This window comes from Onychostoma macrolepis, chromosome 18 (assembly GCF_012432095.1).
Source record: "Onychostoma macrolepis isolate SWU-2019 chromosome 18, ASM1243209v1, whole genome shotgun sequence".
NCBI lineage: Eukaryota > Metazoa > Chordata > Actinopteri > Cypriniformes > Cyprinidae > Onychostoma > Onychostoma macrolepis.
In genome coordinates this window covers 17126186-17151938 of record NC_081172.1, presented here as the reverse complement: position 1 = coordinate 17151938, position 25753 = coordinate 17126186, and the positions used below count along the sequence as shown (strand labels likewise).

The 25753-nt window shown below is 35.4% G+C and overlaps 2 protein-coding genes across 13 annotated transcripts in view; one reads left to right on the top strand and one right to left on the bottom strand.

Moving 5' to 3' along the window:
* rasgrp4 (RAS guanyl releasing protein 4) overlaps positions 1-12558 on the top strand; it is a 24492-nt gene extending 11934 nt beyond the window's left edge. For 6 of the 7 annotated variants that reach the window (XM_058751264.1, XM_058751263.1, XM_058751265.1 and 3 more), the window contains 11 exons: positions 2-175; positions 2282-2398; positions 3925-4200; positions 4554-4634; positions 6257-6361; positions 6556-6665; positions 9276-9426; positions 9510-9546; positions 9638-9775; positions 11155-11348; positions 11513-12558. In XM_058751264.1, the coding sequence (XP_058607247.1) occupies positions 2-175; positions 2282-2398; positions 3925-4200; positions 4554-4634; positions 6257-6361; positions 6556-6665; positions 9276-9426; positions 9510-9546; positions 9638-9775; positions 11155-11348; positions 11513-11623 (1494 nt within the window). In that variant the 3' untranslated portion in view covers positions 11624-12558. The remainder of the gene's footprint in view (position 1; positions 176-2281; positions 2399-3924; positions 4201-4553; positions 4635-6256; positions 6362-6555; positions 6666-9275; positions 9427-9509; positions 9547-9637; positions 9776-11154; positions 11349-11512) is intronic. The other variant, XM_058751266.1, reaches the window with a different exon arrangement.
* Positions 9625-25753, bottom strand: hnrnpul1 (heterogeneous nuclear ribonucleoprotein U-like 1). 6 transcript variants are annotated; one of them, XM_058751258.1, is made up of 17 exons: positions 25610-25752; positions 24747-24942; positions 24492-24635; positions 23372-23576; positions 23190-23263; positions 22964-23103; positions 22089-22188; positions 21891-22003; positions 21012-21278; positions 20392-20514; positions 19438-19566; positions 17499-17667; positions 15599-15850; positions 15368-15510; positions 15105-15275; positions 13384-13498; positions 9625-9757 (listed from the first exon to the last, which is right to left on the bottom strand). In XM_058751258.1, the coding sequence occupies exons 2-16, from the start codon at positions 24916-24918 to the stop codon at positions 13391-13393; spliced, it is 2310 nt and encodes a 769-aa protein (XP_058607241.1). In that variant the 5' UTR covers positions 24919-24942; positions 25610-25752; the 3' UTR covers positions 9625-9757; positions 13384-13390. The 6 variants fall into 6 exon arrangements, with proteins under 6 accessions (XP_058607241.1, XP_058607238.1, XP_058607243.1 ...); XM_058751255.1 differs by lacking the exon at positions 9625-9757 and having other exon boundaries at positions 12691-13498; positions 25610-25753; XM_058751260.1 differs by lacking the exon at positions 9625-9757 and having other exon boundaries at positions 12691-13495.

The following is a 25753-nucleotide window of genomic DNA, read 5'->3' as shown; positions in this document are numbered from 1 at the left end:
GTTTCTGGACTACCGCAGTTACGTGGTCCATGGCTCTGTGAGGGACAATCCGGCGCTCGAGCGCTCTGTCATGCTCTGCAACGGAGTCTCCCAGTGGGTCCAGCTCATGATCCTCAACAAACACACCTCACAGCAGCGAGCAGAGGTCTTCACCAAGTTCATTCATGTAGCACAGGTAATAACAAACATACACACGTTCAACCGAGCGCATTGGTAGTGTTCAGGAAAAACAAATAACCAAATCACATTCGGTTTCTTCTGAGAAATTCATTTATAGTAATGCAATATAGTTGTTTCAAGACACCTACAATGAACTTGGAGGTTGTTAAATGTTGGTGTATGTTTCTGTGGAAAGAATTGTCTATCAGCCAATTTCTCAGTGAAGAACTACACTACTCATACACCCCCCCAAATGTATATGTATAGCTCTGTCAAATGATTAATCGCGATTAATCACATCAAAAAGAAAGGTTTTTGTTTACATAGTATATGTATGTGTACTGTGTATATTTATTATGTATACATAAATACACACACACATACAGTATATATTTTGAAAATATTTACATGTATATACATTTATATATTCATATTAGTATATATAGTAGTCAACATTTGAAGTGGATCAAAAATAAATTAATCAAAGCTGTCCTAAGACAGGAACACATTTTGGTTTTAGGACAACTTTGATTAAAGGTTTTGATCCACTTCAAATGTTGAATACTATATATATATATATAACTCATAATAAATATACACATTAAACACATATATTATGTAAACAAAACCTTTATTTTGAATGCAATTAATCGCGATTAATTGTTTGACAGCACTATATATTATATATACATACACACACACACACACACACACACACACATATATATATATATATATATATATATATATATATATATATATATATATATACATACATACATATATACATATATATATATATATATATATATATATATATATATATATATATATATATATATATATATATATATATATATATATATATATACCAGCTTAAGCTGGTATCAGCATTTTTAGTAGGGATGTAGATAAAACAAAGATAGTTGGTGTACATTTTACAAGAAAATTATATTTTAGTCTTTCTACTTTCACTTTCAAAATTTCACTTTCTGTTGCCATTTCATTGTAGTTATTTGTGAAATGTACTAGCAATATCTGAATGAAAATTGTTTCTACACCATTTTTTTACTTTCAGTTTTTAGTGACATTTTTGGGATAAACTGCGTATTTTCTATACTTACAATAAATGACCTATAATCAATAGTTAATATAATTAATATGTAATCAATAATTGTTTAACCATCATTTATCACCGTTGCTGACTGGCTGTTTTGATTACAGCATTGGCAGTGCTTTGTGGAATTCCTAGTTCATTATATTTTGTCTTTTTTTTCTGATTTTTAACAACATTTGTAATGTGTAATTCAATTCACAACTGGCTGGTTTGGTTCATGGCTTTTACCTCTTAATGCCTATGGATAAAAATGTATTATATAAATACTTCCACAACCAAAGTCACGACAAAAGTGAGCAGTCAATGTTGCGTTATGTTGTGGATCTGAAAATGAAAGAAGTACAGCACATGTTGAAATACATATGTTTCAGTAATGCTCTGAAACAAGACTGCCATAACTTTCCATCAAGACAATGACGTGAAATGTACTGTAAAGAGACGCCCTGGCATGACAAAATATGTGGTTTTACTCCAACCCTGGGGCATTTAGTTTTTAAGGTTGCCTGTGATATCTGTCCATGAAGTGTCTGATTCATTTTAAAACATGACGTTTTTCGGATTACAACATTCAAAATATTTGAAATTCATCATATGGGTTGATGATCGACGTTTATCAGGACATGCCAGTAAGACAGCTCACTCTAAGGATGTCTGAACATTTAATGTGTTAGCTCAGAGGAAAGGATTACATCACATGTGCTTTGTGTGCTGCCCTGCTTTTAACCACACGAACATCAATGTGCGAACAAGACAACCCAAAGAAAACACCTAGGAAATAAGCAAATGCGTCAAATGATGTGATAGTGAGGAAATCTGATATAAGTGTGCCATTGAGAGTAATGTTCCTGTATTGGGAAATTGGGTTTGGGAGAACTGTTGCATAACTGTTGCTTGCGAGTGCTTTTTACAAGAAAGAGGATGTAAGCAACTCAATGTTGCCATGCATTCATAGAGAGAATGTAAGGGTACAATTCAGTTTTTTTTTATCTGTACCCATTTGAGCAGAAGCTGAGAGCCCTACAGAATTTCAATACTCTGATGGCGGTGATAGGAGGTCTGTGTCATAGTTCCATCTCTCGCCTCAAAGATACAGCCAGCCTGCTGTCCTCTGATGTCACAAAGGTCAGTCTGACCCCCGCAATTGCTACCCACATCCTTTTTGCTCTCACGCAACTGTTTTTATAAGGGCTTAACCAATGGCATGATCTTAAGCCATTGATTTTTTTTTTTTTTTTTTAGCTATTGATGTATATTGATCTTTATATTGCTTCTTTGATTAGTTAGAAACACCTGCATCCCAATATTTGCTTATGGGTCACATGTTGCGAAAAATTGTCATATACAATACATTCATATTAATATAAAAAATATCTCAAATTTATGTGAAAGCTACTGGTTCACATTCTCCACAGAAAAGCAACCAGAAGTGAATCATTTTCAGTGTTTTCAATGTTCAATATTAGTTTTTGCAGTTGTGGTGTCTATTAGAGACAAATCCATAGAAATCTAGATTTATCCCCAAATTCAGTGCAAAAATTCATGCCTAAGGATTCAGGCTCCTTACACAAATGTTTTAGTTGATGTCCTATTTTGGATGGAAAATTGACAACAATAAAAAGAAAGAAAGAAAATATGGTAATAATTTACTATAAAAATGGTAATAATTTAGCATAAAAACATTGTAATTTTAAAAAAGTCTAGATTTGTTAACATTAATTAATGCATTAGGTATCATAGACTAACAATTAACAATGAAAATGTTTAAAACAATCATTGTTAACTCTTGTTTCAAAAGTAAGTTTAAAAAATACTTTTATTCAGCATAAAATTAATCAAAAGTAAAGACATTTATAATATTACAAATTTCTATTTCAAATGATTGCTTTTCTTTATGCTTCTGTTCATCAAATAATTCTTAATCAAGGTTTCCACAAAAATATTCTGCAGCACAACTGTTTTCAACATTTCTAAAAAGAAAATTGTCTTGAAAATTCAGCGTTGCCATCACAGGAATACATTATATTTTAAACCATATTAAAATAGAAAATATTATTTAAAATTATAATAATATTTCACAATATTACTATTTTTATAGTATTTTTACAGCATAAGAGATCTTTTATAATGCAAATGCTCGAACAGTAGTGTACATTATGCTAATATTAACAACTTAAAATTTGATGTAGTAGTATTAGTGCCATCAAACGATTAATCGCGATTAATCACATCCAAAATAAACGTTTTTGTTTACATGATATATGTGCGTGTGCTGTGTATATTTATTATGTATATATAAATACACACACATGCATGTATATATTTAAGAAAAATATGTTACGTTTATATATTTATATATGAATATAAATATATACACGTAAATATTTTCAAAATATATGCTGTATGTGAGTGTCTTTATATATACATAATAAATACACACACATATATTATGTAAACAAAAACTTTTATTTTGGATGCGATTAATCGCGATTAATCGTTTGACAGCGCTAAAATTTGTATATTTTGAATTTAACATAACCAAGACATAAACATGTTTTATATATTGGTAGTTAATGTTAGATAGTACACTACCTAATGTTAAAAAAGTGCTACCGATCAAATAACAAAATGAGATCTAACTTTTCCCACAGACTCTCAGTGAGCTCACAGAGCTGCTGTCATCCTACAGCAACTATTCAAACTACAGGCGCGTGTACAACGACTGCACTGGATTCAAGGTGCCCATCTTGGGCGTTCATCTCAAAGACCTGATCTCCCTCAACGAGGCGCTGCCAGACTACCTCGAGGACGATAAGATCAACCTGGGGAAAATGCAGCATTTATACAGCAACATTAGCGACTTGTTGGCCATCCATGACTGCACCCCACCGTTTGAGGCCAACAAAGACCTGCTGCACCTGCTAACGGTGAGACAGAGGGAAAACGGTGGTTTGAGAGTGATTTGTTGTCAGAGGAATGTGTTACTGGAAAGCCTCTCTTCTCGGAAGTGTTTGTTGTGCCTCATGCTTGGGGTTATGAATACCTGACTAGGCCCCAACAGTACATGAAATAATTGTGCCTATTTTGAAGCATGTAAACACGCCTTTATTTAATTTCCACAGAGAGCCTGCATCTATTTATAAGTCTAAATGAGTATTTTAAAAACCAGCCCTCATCTTTGTGGTTATGCCCGACTGTTTGTGTATGATACTAAGAGATGTGGATTGCAAACAGTGGGTGTCCTCTCATGTGTAACCGTTCTGCCCCGCCTTGCTCACAGCTCTCGCTAGACTTGTGTTACACGGAGGACGAGATATATGAGCTCTCCTACACCAAGGAGCCCAAGAACCCCAAAATTCAGGTGAGGCTTTCAAAATAAACATTGCATTGTATATTGTATACATATATAGTCTCACTTAGGTCCTGCTCAGGGTTCAGGATTCAGTTAAAGCCATAACACTATACACTGTAAAATTATTTTAACAAGATTATCAGAGTGTTTCATAACAAAACATTTCCGTCTTTCTACTTTTAACTGTTTAAATTTTAGGTTTATTGTAATGTTACTTGCTGTTTCTTTGTGATTAATTGTGAAATTTATTAGCAATTTCAGAAAAAGTGAAAACTGTTTCTACAATTCTTTTTCAGTGTAGATATTAGCATCAATGATGTTTCTCATTCTTATATTAATTTACATATTAATTTATTTTAAAAAATATATATAAAAAAAAAATCTAAAAATGCCATTTACCCGTACATTGATCTACTTTGAATACAGTTTCCACACGTCTACAATTGTTGCAAGTAATTTTCAAAAATAATTAAAAAAGAAATGACAAGTAACATTTGAATTATACATTCAATTTTGAAGTAGAAAGACAGAAATAGTATATTCTTGTACTCCATTTTTATGCATTTTCTTTGTGTAACATACATATTAGAAATATTTGAAAAAACAAACAAACAAAAAACATATATATATATATATATATATATATATATATATATTTTTTTTTTCTCAAATATTTCTAACATGTATGTTACACAAAGAAAATGCATAAAAAAATGTGAAATACACACACACACACACACACACACACACACACACACAAAGAAAATGCATTAAAATATCATATAATTTGACCTTTGAAGTTGAGGTTAGTTCAGGTTGCCCCAAAAACAACAAATATTTATAATTAAATATATATGGCAAATGGCATCACAATTTCTGAGAGTCTCCAAATGAAGTTATTTTTGCGTGCAATAATCACTCGAACAGTTACATAGGCGAAACATCCCATATATATGGACCATCATATCACAGAGAACTATAGGTGTGCTCTTTTTACATGGAGCAGAAAGAAACCAGTAGAAACACTACTGTATAGCAACCATATAGAAACGCCCTTAAAACCACTCAGAACATGTTAGCACCCACATAGCAACACCCTGGTAACCTCAAACAGCACCCTGGCATTATCAGAAACAAGCAGCACTCCGATTTTCTTCAGAAAGTATGAAAATATAGTAATCTCTAACATCTAAAGACTGCATATTCAAACGCTGACTAATTTTACATATGCAACAGGCTGCTATTAACAACTTTAGCCAGTGTTTTCATATACTGACCTTGTATGTGACCTGTTTATAGACAGGGAGTATCCCGTGCTAATGTGTGGGTACAGGGTAGAGCGCACTCCTCTTTGTGCAAGCACACTTCAAAGAAAACCACAAAAAAGACACATTGCTGAAAGACGCACGATCGTTATCTTTGTCGCTTTCAGTGTGGGTGTTGTTACGTACAAGCTTTTTTGATTATTTCCTATAAAGCCTCTGCCTGTGACAGCATTTGCGTTTTACAAATAAACCAGCATCATTTGTATAGTGTTTTCACAGCAGCGTTTCTCAGTTGCTGATCTTGTACAAGTTGGTGTTGAGTGTCAAAACAAAACTGTCAGGTTTCTAACCACCCTTTTTCTGTAGCCCGTAGCTCCGGTGAAGCCCCCGGTGGTAGCCGAGTGGGGATCAGGAGTGACTCCGCGTCTGGATCCCGCCACCATCTCGAAACACGTTAAACAGATGGTGGATGTAAGTGAGAAACGTGTTTATTCCCACTTTTAGGGCCAGTTCCTTAGTGTGACACTGCGACGGCCAGTTCCTGGCTGTCCACTCTCACTTCCTTAATAGCATGTAGGCCCTTCAAGACCAAATGTCACAGGCTGATAATTTTAGAAGTCAGTGTCTTACATTAAAGCTCACAATGATTTTGTTGCCCCCTACAGTCTATCATGAAGAATTATGATTTGAACATGGACGGCTACATTTCTCTGGAGGACTTTGAGAAGATCGCTGCAAATTTCCCCTTCTCTTTCTGCACACACGAGAGTGATAGGTGAGACGAGGTCTTTTACACTCTGATAGATGTGACAGCTGAGAGCATACAGGGTTGTGTTAGTGACAGAATTGAAACTGATTTATTTACACTTTCCTTTAAAAGTTTGGGGTCAGTTTGATTTTTTGATGCTTTGAAAATATGCTCACCAAGGCTGCATTTACTTGATCAAAAATCAATGTTAAAATGTTACTTATTGCTGGGATGCAAAGCTGAATTTTCAGCAACCATTATTGCAGTCTTCAGAAATCATTCTAATATGCTGATTTCAGAAACTTTAAGAAACATTTCTTAACATCAGTGTTGAAAACAGTTGTGCTGCTTAATATTTTTTATGGAAACCAAGATACATTTTTATCAGGATTCTTTGATGAATAGAAAGTTCATTAAAAAATGTAAATAAATAAATACTGACCCCAAACCCCATAAACTTCAAAACATATAAACCCCATAAACATATTTTCCATTTCTGAAGTCAACTTATATAATAAAGGTTTTTATTTACATAATATGTGTGTATTCTGTGTATATTTATTATGTAAATACAAACACATGCATGTATACATTTAAGAAAAACATATGTTTATATATTAAATATATATAAAATATAAATGTATATACATGTAAATATTTTCAAAATATATACTGTATGTGTGTGTATTTATATATACATAATAAATATACACATTACACATACATATACATATACAGTGGGGGGATTATTTGATCCCCTGCTGATTTTGTACGTTTGCCCACTGACAAAGAAATTATCAGTCTATAATTTTAATGGTAGGTTTATTTGAACAGTGAGAGACAGAATAACAACAAAAATATCCAGAAAAACACATTTCAAAAAAGTTATTAATTGATTTGCATTTTAATGAGTCAAATAAGTATTTGACCCCTTCGCAAAACATGACTTAGTACTTGGTGGCAAAACCCATGTTGGCAATCACAGAGGTCGGACGTTTCTTGTAGTTGGCCACCAGGTTTGCACACATCTCAGGAGGGATCTTGTCCCACTCCTCTTTGCAGATCCTCTTCAAGTCATTAAGGTTTGATTTTTGGCAACTCAAATCGTCAGCTCCCTCCACAGATTTTCTATGTCTGGCTAGGCCACTCCAGGACCTTAATGTGCTTCTTCTTAAGCCACTCCTTTGTTGCCTTTGCCGTGTGTTTTGGGTCATTGTCATGCTGGAATACCATCCACGACCCATTTTCAATGCCCTGGCCCTGACGGTACATGGCCCCGTCCATCGTCTCTTTGATGCGGTGCAGTTGTCCTGTCCCCTTAGCAGAAAAACACCCCCAAAGCATGTTTCCACCTCCATGTTTGACGGTGGGGATGGTGTTCTTGGGGTCATAGGCAGCATTCCTCCTCCTTCAAACACGGCGAGTTGAGTTGATGCCAAAGAGCTCGATTTTGGTCTCATCTGACCACAACACTTTCACGCAGTTCTCCTCTGAATCATTCAATGTTCATTGACAAACTTCAGACGGGCCTGTACATGCGCTTTCTTGAGGTTTCAGTCCTTCACGGCATAGTGTGTTACCAATTGTTTTTTTGGTGACTATGGTCCCAGCTGCCTTGAGATCATTGACAAGATCCTCCCGTGTAGTTCTGGGCTGATTCCTCACCGTTCTCATGATCATTGAAACTCCACGAGGTGAGATCTTGCATGGAGCCCCAGTCCGAGGGAGATTGACAGTTATTTTGTGTTTCTTCCATTTGCGAATAATCGCACCAACTGTTGTCTTTTCTACAGGTAACAAACTGAGATTAGGAGCAGTCCCTTTAAGAGAGTGCTTATAATCTCAGCTCCTTAACTGTATAAAAGACACCTGGGAGCCAGAAATCTTGCTGATTGATGGGGATCAATTACTTATTGGACTCATTAAAATGCAAATCAATTTATAACTTTTTTGAAATGTGTTTTTCTGGATTTTTTGTTGTTATTCTGTCTCTCACTGTTCAAATAAACCTACCATTAAAATTATAGACTGATCATTTCTTTGTCAGTGGGCAAACGTACAAAATCAGCAGGGGATCAAATAATTCCCACTGTATTACGTAAACAAAAACTTTTATTTTGGATACGATTAATCACAATTAATCGTTTGACAGCACTAATATATGTATATATAACAAGCTCATTAAAAGGCTGAAAGTGTAAGCTGGTATTTAAATGAATTGATTTTTATTTTATTTTATTTATTTCATTTAATTTTATTCAAAATCAGTTACATTCGTAAATCAAAGTTGGCGAGTGTTGTGAAACCAACATGCAGGAAGCCATTCTGTTGTCATGTGACAAAGAAAAACATAAAACAGGAAATATCACAGACGACCCCTCTAGAACTTTGAAATTTCAGATTAACCATTTTATGGCAAGGCGAAGCTAACTCTGGATATTTTTTTTATAAAAAATTCTAGAATATTGAAAAATACCTTTTACCCTAAAATGTATATACCCACAGTTTAAAGATTTGTCATTTTCAAATTTGAGTGTAAAAATGTCATGAGAGGTTTAGATGTCATGAGAAATGTTTTCCCTGTGATTTGTAAATGAATCAAATCAGTTCTCATCATGCCTTGTTCTTTATTTTCAGGGAAGGAGAGATCAGTAGGGAGGAAATCACTTCATATTTCATGCGTGGGATGTCGGTGTGTGCTAAACTCGGCTTCAACCTCCACAACCTTCACAACTTCCATGAGACCACATACAAAAGGCCCACATTCTGTGACACCTGCGGAGGATTTGTGAGTGTTTAAACTAAGGACCATTTCATTTGTGAGTCTTTGTACATTATCTAACTTCCCCCCCACCCCTCTTTTTCCATTAGTTATGGGGAGTCATAAAACAAGGCTACCACTGCAAAGGTTAGAACATACAGTACTTATCAATCCATTTCCTATATACTGTCACCTTAGGACCATCGTAACCCTGCTGCCTCTCTCTCGCTCTCTGCAGACTGTGGAGTAAACTGTCATAAGCACTGCAAGGATGTTGTGGGAATGGAGTGTATGAAGAGGTTCCAGATGACCAGTAGCTCTTGTCCCTGCACCCCGGGCCCCGTATCAGGCCTCCACACTAAGGGAAACAGCTGGAGTGAGTTTTTTTTTCTTTCTTTCAGTCTTGATATACATCAAGGAAGCTGGCAATTTGTTACTATTTCACATTTTCAAATTCACAGATTTCCATTTTTGTACAATCTGCTTACAGTCTGGTTTGGAGTGGAACTTCATGCTTGCTAAACACTACATTTTTACACGAATCAAATCATACGAAATTGCCATCTTGTCAAACTGCTACGTTATGTCATGAGATTGAAATCGGTTGCCAGGAACAACTTTGAATTATGTTTTAGAAGTCATTTAAAAAAAAAAAAAAGATAATTGTATTCCACAGCACCTTCTATTAAAGCCTACTTATGTTTAAAAACCCTATGATATAGCTTGATGAAGCCAGGCTGAATGTGAAATGGCATACTAGCATACTTGTCTTACTATTTCTGCCATGTGAAGATGCTACTATGCTATTGTTCAATAAAGTATTTAGTGCTGTCAACCGATTAATCGCGATTAATCGTATCCACAATAAAAAAAATTGTCCACATAATATATGTGTGTACTATGCATATTTATTATGTATATAAATACACACACATGCATGTATATATTTTGCATGTAAATGTTACGTTTATATATTAAATATATTTTTATGTAATATAAATTATATGAATATAAAATATATACATGTAAATATTTTCAAAATATATACTTTGTGTTTGTATTTATATATATATATAATATATATATACATAATAAAGATGCACAGCAACATACATTATGTAAACAAAAAAATATATTTTGGATGCGATTAATCACGATTAATCGTTTGACAGCATTAAAACTATTTAATGGGGATTTTAAGTCATAATAGGAAAGAAAACATCCGTCGTTACCTCCATTACATTGCCATGACATTACTATAAAACAGCTAATAGGCTTTAACTATGTGATAGACATAAGGTGCGTCCCAAACCGCGTACTTATGCACTATGGCATTTTGTAGTATAAATAGTGTGAGTAGTGCATTCACACTGAATAATACAAAAAGAAAAAGGGCACAAATGACGCACTTAAAACAACTGAAAAACGAAGCATGGAATGTTGGACACTTCATGCACTGTCGCAGCTTTAATAATTATATTGAAGAGGAAAGGGCTATTAGACTCCCAATTATGAATGACAAAATAGCCTTTTATAATTCATACCCTACATGGTTGAGAACATTGTGTATAAGTGCATTGCGCATCATTTGGGATGCAGCTGCAAACTATTACTTGCTTTCGATTGTAAATGGTATTGTTATTCTAGAAAATATTTGGTTGGAGAGACAGACAGACCAATACTCTGTTTTAAATGAAATATTAAGCTGGCAGATGATTTATTGGCTCTTAACCTGTTTCCCGGCCTTTCAATCAGGTTCTGAAGAGGAAACATTTGTCTTTCCTAATGGAAACGGATCCGAACACTCCAAGGGCCAAACTTCATCAGACAGCGACGCAGAGGCCACACTATCCGACAGGTCCACTCAAACAGACCCAGGAGTTTGGACACCGGTGGCCAAACGGAAAGATCGCCTTCCTTCCCAGAAACAACATCCACCACTTGAAAAGGTATTGCCATAAAACAACTTACATAAATTCCATAAATTTTTTCACAGCGAGTATGGTGGATCTATTCATAATATATTGCATAGAAAGCTAAATTGGTGAGCAAGACTGGCTAGCATACAGTACACGTCTGAGACTAACGTTACCTGCCTGCCTTATCATCCCAGAGCGCTACGCTACCAGCAAGGGTGCGAGGTTCATCTGCCCCTAGTTCTCTCCTACAGGATAAAATGGATGAACTGAAGCTGAACAGAGATAAACGAAAGGAACCAGACTGAACTAGTCTGTGCATGTGGCCGTTTGTTTGTGTGTGGTGGAACTGTTAAATACACTGGACAGAAAAGACTGAAGAACATGTCCTCATCTTTCTCGCCAACTGTCTTGTTCTATTGTCTTCAACAGATTGTTCATGACGTTCATTAAATGTGATGAAATTCTAGCCAGAAGGGATTTTATTTAAGGAATTACAGATGGCCTGCTCCCTCGGGGCTCTTTAAAACCCTGTCGGTGGATCCGTACTGTAAGAACTCCCTATGCACCAGCGTCAACTGCCAGTGAAGACCATATCAATGGACTTCACATCTCCACAAGTACTCAAAAGTGGACTGCTACATCATCGATCTCACTACCGCTCATCTTTATATGAGACAGACAGACAGACTTTCTTACCTTTATCACGGAGAGCGAGGTTCAGTTCGACTGAGTACAAAACTGTTGCCTTAATATTCACACTGTGACCAACTGTATTGAACTTGAAGAGCAAGAATGTACCTCCTCTGTTAAGGGATGTGATTTCGGTGCTGATATAATACCCACAATGCATCACTGTGCCTTATGTAATGAACAATTCATTCAATAGGAGACAAAGGGTGTTATATCACTGTTTAGATCAAACAATAGTCCTGTCTCAGTTCAAAATGATCTGAATCTGCTTTGTTAGTGCTCGTGTCCATTCGGTGTATTAGAGCATGAGCATTAATGAAAAAGAGCGGGAGAGTGACATTAAAGGTCGATTCAAACAAACACTGTGGACCTATTTGAAATTGTTTCTAATATGTTTTCTGTTAGATCTTTTGTCAACTCCAACTTGAATGTCTGTTTTACTAAATCTTGAGTTTAGGCTATAGATTTTTATTTATTGAGGAATGATAAAGCTTAAGTATTTTCCATACAGCACTGCCTGATGTGATTAAAATATAAATGAAAAACAACACTATTGTAAATCGTGTCTGAATTTTTTTAATCATCATCAGAGTCACCGTGATGTTTTATAATTTCATTCTCAAAGCAAAAATGGCTTGGACAGGACGGAACAAATAACGTCGTTAAATATGAACTTAACAGTTCCGAAAAAAAACAGTATGATCATCAACACTCTTAATAACGGTTAGCATTTTGTATTATCTCAATGCAACATTCTTCATCTTCTCATCTTGTGTGGTTGTGATGGCAATGAGTATATTAAATACTGAACAACTACAATTTAAACAAAAAACATGCGTTTTACTGTCACGTCTTAATGTGTTAAATTAAGACTCAAAATAGTTGATATGACAAGCATCTACATTTCGAAAATAAATGGAATTAAGGCAAAACAAAACTTGTTTTTGGCAAAACAATCAGTGTTGAGGAAGCATCTCACAGTTTCTACACCTGCAGGCTGTTTGTGGTACTACAACTAGAAGCACCTCACAATAATAGTATCTCAGATATTATTATTGTGAGGTTCTTCTAGTTGTAGTACCACAAACATCCTGCAGGTGTAGAAACTGTGAGATATGACTGATACTAGAAATCAGTCATATCTCTGCTCTTATTTCAAATGCTAACTAGTATAATTGCATCAGTGAAGTTTACACTGAGTCATTTAGTTCAATCGACTATCATTTACAGTCAGCTTACTATGTCTTGGAAAAACATGCAAATGGTTTAACAAGATGTACGAAAGAGAAAATAAATGAAATAATGGTAGTTAAAGTGAAAGGATGTATTTTAAGTACAGAAGCTTTAACATGTTGTCTGTGACAACGGAGCGTACTTCCTGTTCACTGTGAGCCGTGTGAGCTCTGGCTGCCCTGCTGTCCAGAGTAATTCCCATATTGACCGTAGTACTGGCTCCACTGGTTCTGATTCTGATAATACTGCTGCCACTGCTGTGCATAATGGAGAAAAACATCACGCATCAATAAAAGGCCAACTTTTATGAATATAGTCTTACATTTAAATCATCTGATCTAATAAAACAAAATGTGTTTAAATGTTACAGGAGCAAAAAAGATTATACAACACATTCAAGGAATATTTAGAAATAAAGTAAACTCTATCAACAGACAAAGTCAGAAGGTTTAAAAGTAGAAAGCTTGTATTGTTGTTGCTCAAGGTTATTCAATAAAAAGTGTGACCTGTAAAGTTGACCTGGAACTACTTTTCTAGGTCGATGAAATTACCTTTGTTATTAATGCAGGTGGAATGTACAGAACTAACTCACCACTATGTAAACACTGACTGTTATATCACATTATTATTACTGTATGTCACTTCCTAGTTTAATCATATGGAAACCAAGGCAAAATAACTAGGTTTCTTTTTCCTAGCTGGTTATGAGTGAAAGGATTCGCTACAACAGACTAGCTTGGTAATCAATTCCATAACATCAGACTCGAGCTTGTTCAAATATTGTTTAAATGTGGTCATATTTATAATAATAATAAATTAGAGAGAACCAGAACAAGTGGGAAATACAGAAAGAAAAAAGACAAAGACAAAAATACTGTTGTTTGGTATTCTCGGATGTTTTTAAAGATGATTATGTTAGCATCTAGTATTCTAGTATCTATAAACCAGAGGCAAGCACTTTAAAACTGTTATTGACAGAAATGTAATAACCTTCTAAAACACAAAAATAAAAAATATATATATCTTTTTTTTTAAATTTAAAATGTGACAAAAATTGGAAAAACAAAGTTGAGAACAATTAACGAACAAACAACAGGAATATACCAAAATCAAACACAAATATATCAATAAACATAGAATGTGTACAAACATATTCCAAAGCCTTTCAACATATTACAAAGAAACGTTTATAAATAAAAAAACAGTAATAATAATAATAATAATAATATACAGTTGTAACATGAATATAGTACAGACATTAATTGTAACGCAATATTTTCAGTAATTTCGGTTAGAGAGTGAAAAAGTTATGGAAGCGGAAGCATTACTGGTAATAATAATAAAATGAAGAAAAAAAAGATAGAAAAATATGTGAATAGATATATAAATAATGATAAAGATATTCAAATTTGAATCCAAGAATGTTTAGTGTAAGAAAAATAACAGGGAGATAAGATCTTTCTTCTATTTTCAAAAGGAACAAAAGTTTTGGTTGAACTGAAATATTTATTACTAGGGTAGTGATGAATTGTTTTTAAAGACTTCTTTTCCTTCATTACAAAATCTAAATTTGTTTGGCACCGTCCATACCTTCGGAAAATTAACATTTGGGTAGAGTGCTGACCATCTGCCGTAAGCTTTAGTAATTGAGTTCTTATTACCAATAATAACATTTCTCAGAAATTGATTCATTCATTTATATTCACAACACTAACCCCATGTATAGATAGTTGATGCATATTCCTATTTTGCAAAATGTTACCAAGAAAAGCAGATTACCTGTTTGAAGCTTTCAAACCTGTTATTTGAGAAGTTATCAGTTATCAGAGCAAAAGTTGTTTTTAATCCTTGCTTGTAACCCACCTGTTGATATTGCTGATTGTAGTTCTGCTGGTTATAAGATTGTCCAGATCCTCGATCGTCATGGTCACCTTGCCCATAATCTGGGTATCGGTTGTAGTTATAGCCTTGGTTGTAGTTTCCCTGGCTATAGTTGCCCTGGTTGTACCCTTGATTGTAACCCTGATTATAGCTCTAAAAGAAATGTGGGAACAAAACAAAAACACATAAACACATCTGATGAAGCTAAATGGCTGTCACAGAAACATGGCTGTGTACAGACTCACTTGGTTATATCCCTCTTTGTTATAGGAGCTATAGCGGTTGCTATTGTAGACTCTTCCAGACTGATGGCTGCTGCTGTATCCATCTCGCCCGTCTCTGTGATTCCCTCCCCAGCGGTTCTGATTGTAGCCATCACGGTTATAACCTGACAAAAGCAGAGAGCAAGATGACGCCTCGAAAAACACTAATGACAGACTTTGGAATTAGTTGACACCCTAATAAGGTCAATTCACCTCCCCTGTAGCTTCCTCCAGGTCCTTCTCTGTTCTGATGGCCTCCTCTCGACCCTCTGTGGTTGTCGTACCGCTGGAAGCCGCTTTCGTGTCTACGGTGTCCCCCGTTATCAAAGCGTTTCTCAGGTGGAGGCCCGGCCTTCCGGCCCTCCTCGTTGTAGCGTTTGACCAGCTCATCAGCCTCTTCTTTTTGCAGCTCAACGAAGGTCACTTCATCCAGGAAGTCTCCAACCTCTGGCAGCGCAAAGTTGGCTTCAAAGCCATGGAAAGGGGAAAGAAATTGGGACAGATTACATCACCAGAAACTTGATAAAATCCTGACCTTACAAAATATTGCTAAAAGAAGATGGGAAAACTGACATTCATATCAAAAGTGTAAATCATGAACACTACTGCAAACCAAATGCAACCTCAAAAACATGTTTGGAAAAAGGGATCCAAAATGATTAGAACACCAGCTAAAAAATGGTTTTAAGTCAGTTATTTCTATCTTTTGCTGTAGTGTGTCAGTAGGAAATATCAGTTTACATTTCCAAACATTCATCATCTCTTGAAGCATCTTGTTCTACTGGATTTAGTCTCAGTTTCTTCATGTGATTCCAGACAGACTGGATGATGATCAGATCAGATCTCTGGCTGTTGTCAGACTCCTTGTGCAAACAAAAATCTCACTGGATTATTACAATTAATGGCAAAATTAATGTTTGGAAATGTAAACTGATATTTCCTACTGACACACTACTACAGCAAAAGATAGAAATAAATGACTTAAAACCATTTTTTAGCTGCTGAAAATATTAGTGTTCTAATCATTTTGGCCACCACTGTATTGGGACTAAAAGGTATTAGTATGAATTCTTATTTTTAATGATAATGCACTTGCTTGGTTTGCAGCATCTCATGTATCATTAAAGGGATAGTTCACCCAAAAATGAACATTTGATGTTTATCTGCTTACCCCCAGGGCATCCAAGATGTAGGTGACTTTGTTTCTTCAGTAGAACACAAACGAAGATTTTTAACTCAAACCGTTGCAGTCTGTTAGTCCTATAATGCAAGTCAATGGGCACACAATCTTTAAGAGTAAAAAAAACATGCACAGACAAATGCAAATTAAACCTTGCGGCTCGTGATGATACATTGATGTCCTAAGACACGAAACGATCGGTTTGTGCGAGAAACCGAACAGTATTTATATCATTTTTTACCTCTGATACACCGCAATGTCCGACTGTCACAACATCCAGTGCGTGACGTGTCAACCTGCTCTGGCACATAGATATATACATAGATTCCTCATTAGCGACGGTTTCTATGAGCCACCATACGTAAGGATCTACGTATATATCTATGTATATATATATATATATATCTATGTTCCAGAGCTGTTGACGCGTCACGCGCCGGATGTTGTGGATGAGCTCAGGAGAGTTGGACATTGCGGTGTATCAGAGGTAAAATGATATAAATACTGTTCAGTTCTCGCACAAACCGATCGCTTCGTGTCTTAGGACATCAATGTATCGCAACCGTAAATTTAATTTGGACTGTGTATGCATGTTTTTCTCCTCAAAGATTATGTGCCCATTGACTGGCATTATAGGACTGACAGACTGCAACGGTTTGAGTTAAAAATCTTCGTTTGTGTTCTACAGAAGAAACAAAGTCACCTACATCTTGGATGCCCTGGGGGTAAGCAGATAAACATCAAATTTTCATTTTTGGGTGAACTATCCCTTTAAGACATGGAGGTGAGGGTGGGATGATCAAAAGGATCCAATCAAACCGAGGACAGAGGTCTAAGACGTTCTTTGATGAAGTAGCATGTGTCTTTAAAGCTTATTTACAAAACAAAAATTATTTTTCTGATTTCTATTGTTTTCCATAGCAGCGCTCCTACCTTTCATTTCTAAAACAGCATGATCAGGCACATCCTTTCCTTCCTTGTGAGTTTGCTTAAAAGTTCGCTCTTTTAAATCCTCGTCCGCGGGACAAATTACAATAGCCTTGCGTTGAAACCCTTCAAAAGGACGCATTTTTCGTCTCTGGGCTGATCCATACACATTTGTCTGGCAACAGTGAAAAGAAAGTAAAAACTGTTCATTATTGTTTCTTTTGTGTGGCTTTGATTTTCCTCAGAGGAAATCTGGAACCCTGCAATGAAGTGAGAGTGGTTTTTCTTTCTTTTCTTTCCTGTAACTGCTGATGAATGTTTACAAGACCGCACACTTACCTTACACAGGTGTTTGTCAGGACCTGGATCCTGGAACAAAAAAACTTTAAAGACCCTTAGCTCTTATATATAAGTTATACCTTTAGTTTTATATATATATATATAGTATAATATACCCTTTGTTTTATATATATATATATATATATATATATATATATATATATATATTTATTCTTATTCAGGGCTCCCGAACTTTTCAGTCGTGATTACTGGACAAAGATTTTCAGAAATATTAATGTTGAGTTTTTTCCTTGCGTATATATTTTCCAAACCCTTGGACACACAAATTTATATGACTATAATTTTTATTGTCAAAAGAATAAAAGTTGAACCAACTTAATGGATACTTGCTTAGGAAAGATTACTCTTTGTTCCCTTTGAAAACAGTTAATATTTTGTAACAGTTAATAATGGGCACAAAGAACAATATTTAACCGATTAAATGTTTGAAAGCTTAATTTTCTAGTTTGAAATGGAAATTGTGAACATCTATGATGATATGCCATTGCAAGGAGGGCATTTTATGTGTTTGTGTTAGACCATCAGTAGTAATTTTGAATTATTATGGAATACCATGCCCACAAAATCAAATTATGATAATCAGAGATAATTTTACCACCACCATATGCAAAGTAAACTATGTACCACAATGTTAAACTATGTTCCTTTTTTTCTTTCTTTTTTGCAAGAAATTAATGAATTGTTGCATTGGCAACTGAATACTGAAATACCAATATTCCAAAACAAAACACCATGAGAAAGAATAACTTGGTTTCCAGTATTTTATCTTATTATCATTTTACTTAGAACCAGTTCTCGCTTCTCAGGAAAAAAATATTTTCAATTCTCATGTTTTTCTATGTCTATGGGAACCCTGAATGTTGTCTAGCTCATGTACAATAACCAGTTTAACTGTAAATTCAATTCAACACAATAACTGTACACTTCTTAAAATGTAACAAAAATGTTATCTATACAAACAAAATATTTAAAATAAGAGTTAAGAAAAAAGCTTTCCCGTTCTAAAAGGGTCTCCTTCACTTACCCTGACGTGTGCATCTCTTTGTGGTGCTTCAGGTCTATAGACAGACATATAGACATATATCACTTACCTGAGAATACTCACAGACTCAGACATAGTTTCAGACATGCGACTCGTACCTACCTTACAAACCAGCTATGCCCCGAAAAGCCAAGAAGCCACTTACCTTGTTACTGAAACAAACACAACAACAACAACCCGCAGGATAATGGAGGTCTATTTAAAACCAAGTCTATTTCTTTTATTATTAGTATAGCAACAAAATGTGTTTTTCTTAGTCACCAGGCTGAGATTGCAGTCTTGGGCTACCAGTACATTATCAGAGAGGCTCACAGAACAAGTCAATGTAATTGGAAATGCAAGATAATGTAAATGCTAAAAATTTGCATGTTTGACATTAATAACTTTTCTGACACTGCAATATACAACATTCAATCAAAAGCTGCTGCTTCTACTCTATCATATTGTGGCCTCCTGCAAGATAAATAAATAACAAATTAGAAGAAAAACAGAAGAGCTCACTCACAGTCTTCACTGGGAATCATAGGTATGTGTTTGCAGTACCTGATCCAAGATGTAGTTCCGTCTTTTGCGGGCAGCAATCTGGATCATTTGGTTCAGGCACTGAGTGGCCTGCTGAATCAGGATGTCCCAGCGCCCAGCATAGTTTCGCTGGCGATGCAATCCCATCACCTAAGACCATAACAGAACCATAAAAAGTTCACTAAGCAATATCCACTAATTTTTTAAAATTTGGATTTTTTTTTTAATATATATATATTTTTTTTTAAATAAGTCTCTTATGTTCACCATGTATTTGATCAAAAATGAAAAACAATAATACTGTGAAATATTATTACAGTTTAAAATAACTTTTCTATTTTAATTTATTTTAATATGCAATTTATTATAGAGCATTTACATGAGCATTTAATCATTTTTGACTTTTAGTCGGAGTTAAATCTCTTTTTTGGCTCATATTATCTGTAAAAGAAAACCTGCCTAATAATTCTGCACACCTGAATATAAGGAGTTTTTGACTTCTGGCCTTCATGGACAATTATATATCACTTACAAATGATTCAATACAAAATCAATGTAGTAGTTATTAAGATTGATGTGGTTTGGAATTGGTAAAATGTTCTTGGAAAAAAAATATGACCAGAATATCAACTTGCCTAATAATTCTGCACGCATTGTAATGTAATAAGTTAAAAAAGCATTTATTTACAAATTTACATTACATTACATTTACATTACAAATGTTTTCACTTTAGAACAATTCAATGCATCCTTGCTGAATAAAACTTTAAAGTTTTAATTTCTTTCTTTCTTTAAAAATCTTACTGAGCCTAAACTTTTGAACAGTAAAATGTATATTTTTGTACAATTATTTACATCACAAATTTATGAATAAAGTAAAAAAAATCTATTCCATTCGGAACCATTTTTGGACCCAAGAACATGATTTCTTTTCAAATGTGAACCATAAAACACATTTAAACATGCTGATCCTACCTTCATTTTCTCCATAATGGCGTTTGTGCCCAGGATGTTATATTTCTTCTCTGGGTTCATCTCTGCATGCTTAGAGGCCCATGTGGTTTTACCGCAAGCAGGAAGACCAACCATCATCAGTACCTACACACAAAAGTCATATTCTCTTGACTGCACACATTTATTTGAGACCATATATACTACTATTCAATAGTTTAGGGGACCTATGTTTTGTTAATGTTTTTAGAAAGTCTCTTATGCTCACCTAGGGTGAATTTATTTGATCAAACATAAAGTAAAAATAATATTATTACAAATTAAACAACAACAAAAAACCCTACATTGATTTTAAAACGTAATTTATTTCTATGATGGCAAAGCTAAATTTTCAATTGTCTTCAGTGTCAAGATCCATCAGAAATCACTCTAATATGCCAATTTGATGCTAACAAAACAAAACATCTTACTGACCCAAACATTCTGAACGGCAGTGCATCTATCTACTGTAAGATTTTTATCAAAATGTCAAATAAGACAACGTTTGTCTTAAAGATGTTATATAGAACTTCACTGCAAAAGCAAATTGAAATATAAAATCTAATGCACACAATACCTGTATGTAGCTAATCAGGAGAATTTACCTCACAATCAGATTTGTTGGTGGGACCAACAGTTCCTCTGACCCTGTTCTCTATGTTGACGGCCCCAATCAAAGTGTACCCATCTTGCAAAGGAAAGAAAGGTTCCGCTCGCTGGCCAAAGTTAAACTCAACAGAGCAGTTCTTCACAAGGACGTGAGGAAACAGTGCACGACCAGCCAGTTCTTCTTTAGATATGTGAAATGCCACATCAAGCCATTTCCCGTTCTTTGAGAAAGCCATTTTCACCTGCTCATGACTGTTAAAGTCCTGCAAAAGACACACATTAGACTATATATTTATATCAACTACTTTATTTAGGTAGTAACATGTTTGCTATTTTGGTTTTCTTTCATTATTCTCTCGATTCCAAAACCTACTGATCTGCCTACCTAGACAGAAGGCATCATACAGTAGGTCCCATCCCAATGCTGTTCAGTCAAATTAAAATTAGACCATTTTATGTATTTTTTCTTTTCAGGATACTAGTGCCTCATGTTGTTAGCTTAGCAACATGCTAATGCTAAACTCAATTAGAATCTATTTGTGCAAAACCTGAAATTGCGGCCTATGTAGTCCGTTTCAAATCAGTCACTTATAGGTGTTAAAATGATAGATAAGATGATGACACAAGGTAAGGTCACATTAACTGTTGCTCAACAAATTTCATAGGAGAAAGAGAGTGATTGACGATGAATGATACAAAACAAAATAATTTCTTAACCACAGGAAGTCTATCAAGCAAAATTCTTCATGAAATTTCAAGTAGTGGTAAATGTGACTGCACCTTTATCTTGCAGTACACAGCAAAAGTTTGACCAGGTTTTGCAACAAAGACACTGATTTAACATATTCCAAAATAAAAGTAAGAATAGCCCTCACAATATAACATCCAATGACATCACTTTCACCAAATTTCTCTCCATAATCTTCAAATTTGCAACAGGTAGACTTTTTCCCTGTTCCGCCATACCCATAAGAGAACGCCTCCTCTCCTGAAACAAAGTAATTCCTTACATAAGAACCTAGAAAGATCATTTCTATAAACAAACCCATGTGAGTGTACTTGTGATCCCTCACCAAGCTGTGTGCTGCAGGAATCCAGAGACCACCCGACTCTCACGACATGAGGGTCAGGCTCACTGCCGGGAAGATGCTTGACTGGTATATACTCCATAACCTGGAGACAAAAAACAAGATTATGTAAACTATTAAGCTGATTTTAAAGTTAAAGGGATAGTTCACCCAAAAATGAAAACTCTGTCACTGGGAATTACTCATCCTCACATCATTCCATACTCATAAGACCTTCATTCATCTTCAGAACACAAATTAAGATATTTCTGATGAAATCAGAGAACTTTCTGACCCTCCATAGACAGCACAGCTTCATAAAATTACAGTTGAACCACTTATGACACATGGACTATTTTAACAATGTCCTTACTATGTTTCTGGACCTTGAACATGTCAGTTGGCGTCAATGGAGGGTCAGAAAGCTCTTGGATTTCATCAAAAATATTTTTAATTTGTCTTCCACAATGAACGAAGGTACTATGGGTTTGGAACGACATGATGGTGAGTAATTAATGACAAAATTTTCATTTTTGGGTGAAATATCCTTTTAATTAAAGAGAAACAAATAATCTGAACTACCTTTCAAAAGTGTGGGGTAGGTAAGATTGGAAAGAAATTAATAATATCCTACTTTTATTCAGCAAGGACAGATTAACTGACATTTATAATGTTACAAAATATTTATATTTCAAATAAATGCTGTTCTTTCTATTTATTAAAAAAATCCTAAGAATGTGTCACGATTTACACAAAATATTCAACATTCATAATAATAAGAAATATTTCTTAAGTACCAAATCAATATATGCGAATGATTTTTGAAAGATCATGTGACACTGAATAATGGCTTCAAATTTTTGAAAGGTAATGTACAGTACCTTCAGCTCATAGCACACGCGTCCCTTGTTTACACCATACGCTGCTCGCGCTCCAGACCATAGGTAAGCAAACCCCTCAATGGTTAAAGGACAGCCGCTGCAACGGTCCCGAGAAACTTTGAAGTGCAAGTCACAGTTATCTGTCGAGGTTTACAGAGAGAATTCCATTATTATGACTATTATAGAGATCATAAATCATATTTCCACAAAACAAGCTCTCACGTACAAGTGTCAATGACTACCAGTGTGCCATCAAAGTCTTCCTCATCCTCTTCAGCAGATGGCAGAGGTGAGCGGGACCTGTGATAAAACATAGAAAATCACAATGTAAATGTAACAGCACTTGTTAGTGTGCATTAAGTCAAAATCCTAATGCTGATATAGGATATAGGACTGTGGTAAATTCACCTCCTGTCTTCACGGTGTTCATAATGGCTGTGGGTGTCATCATAGCGCCTCTTGTGGCCATAATGTGCACGTCTGTCCTGTTCGGTCTTGATCTCTGCATTCTGCTGGCTCTCCAGATCTTCCAATTCACTGCCGGAGGCCGGTCGCTGCTGTTCTTGTTGTTCCATCTTTATCTCATCCTCATTTTTCACCTTTACTGGTGCCACTTCATGTTTTGTTAAACAATAAATATTCAATATAAAAATATGCCTCAGCAAACTTCCAAAGGGGCCTCAAAATGACTTAAAACATGACAAAACAAGCATTAAATTATATGACAACAACTGAAATTAGTCAAACTTATAGTAACTACAAAGTAAATGAATAAAAACATATTAATTTTTATAATGAATACACATATTTCCAATTAAGCCAAGCTCTAAAATAATTGATCAGGCAGAGATTATGAGTAAAAACGGTTATAAATCGTTAACCTTAACTCTTCTAGAAAATCACAAACAACTGGAAGAGACCTGGGGTCAAATATGTTTGTTAGCAACTGGGGTCTCAGAGTCAAAAATAAAGTTAATAATCCAACATAGTGATTTTTCCAATAAAAATTGACAAAAGGCAAACTGTGATTAATTTCATGATCATAAAAAAAAAAACATGTAGGAAATGCAAATGCTAACTATATAAATCTGCAATTATGAAATAACGCAGTAATATTAGTGGCAGACTGATATATTGCCAAGGTTGATATTCAGCATTTTTTTAATGAGTGACATCAGACTTTAAGTTTTTCTGTTGGGTCAATAAGTGTCAGAAGCTGGATTTTAATTCTTATTATTTTAATTTTATTTTTATTATTACAGAGCCATGAATATGCAAATTGGATGCAGACAGGAGAGCTAGATACTGTCTGCTGGCACTAGATACACAACGCTGACAAACTTTAAATCCTTTGATTTCAAACTACTGTATGCTGTGTTGTATCCAGTTGGGCGCTTTTATATTCACTGTGTACTTTATGTAAAAGTAAAAGTAATTATGTTTCCATGAGCAAGCATCGAGTCACCCACAAAATTCAAAACTGCTGATGAAATGCATTCAAACCCACAAATGCCAGTTGCAGTCTTACCCTTTTTGCAGATCGTCTCAGCGGTCTCTGGTTTATTTTCATCTTTAGAGACTTCAGAAACACTGGGGTCTACATCAGAGCCCTCTTTCTCAGCAGCCATCTGCCCTTGGTCAGAACACTCATCATTCCCAGCCTCTGCAACACCTGCCACAGGAAAACAAGCAATGTGATCACAAATGTTTCAGCTGAGTGCATTTTCATTATCATTAGTCAAAGCATGCATCAAATGATCTTCATGCATGCAAACTCGAGTACCTGCTTCAGTCTCATCATTGCAGGTGGGTTCCTTTTCAGCCTCCAGAGCCTCCTGCAGCCGCTCCACCAGATCCACTTTGAGGCCTCGGGTGTCCAGCCCACGCTTCTGCAACTCGTCTTTCAGCTCATTCACTTTCAGTTTCTTCACATCCACACTCATAATGCATGACATAGCGAGGAGCTCTCGCTCCTAAACCTGCCAAAACGAACTACTGTTGTGTCAAAACATCAATAAAATGCTACGCATATCCACATCTGTGTTTTAGAACATGCTAGCTGATTTTTAGCATCTGTCTAAACTGGGCACTAGCTGGCTGATTCAAAAACCAGCTTAACAACCTTGTTGCTGATCCAAGTTGGTCTCAAAAAATGACCAGCTCAGACTTGCTAGAAACAAACCAGCTATCATGTTTCAGAAACCAGCTAGACCACTTTAGGATCATGTAATAGCTGGTTTGTTGCTGGTCCAAGATAGATGGTCTATCAGCTTTTTAATCTACTAATAACCAACTTGGATCCGCTAATGACAAGGTTAGACCAGATAGAAACCAGCTATGATTTCCCAAAACACAGCTAAGTTACCAGTTTAAACCGACAGGGTGGGACATTTACCCAGCTAATTTGCTAAATCATGTGCACACATAAGTTGCGTAATAAATGCATTGGCAAACAGGCACATCTGCTGTAATTCAGTAAATGCATTCACATTATGATGTAATATAATGTGAAATGACACATTATGCACATGCATGGTTTTCAAGCTATGAAGCATGTTATGCCCGCTTACTCAGCTCATGTAAATGGACGTGCATTTCTCTAATGCAAATTATTAAATGTCAGTTAAAAAGGTGTCATGAGCTTACCACAGCACAAGCTCTTGGTTAGTTGAAGGAGAGTGTTTGAGTGGTGTAAACAACACAGGACAGCACGCGCTTCAGGACAGGGCAGCAGAAGACATACTGAATGTTGTCCATAGTGTTTGAGTGCTGCCACCTACTGGACGCATC

Bases quoted from the DNA above. Each gene is read 5' to 3' on its own strand.
- hnrnpul1 (XM_058751255.1), bottom strand. From the start codon at position 24,918: ATGTCATGCATTATGAGTGTGGATGTGAAGAAACTGAAAGTGAATGAG. The intron at 20,515-21,011 runs GTAAATTCTCCT...TTTTGTGTGTAG, and splicing joins CCAACAAATCTGATTGTGAG to GTACTGATGATGGTTGGTCT. The intron at 15,511-15,598 runs GTGAATTGACCT...TGCTTTTGTCAG, and splicing joins TGGAGGAAGCTACAGGGGAG to GTTATAACCGTGATGGCTAC.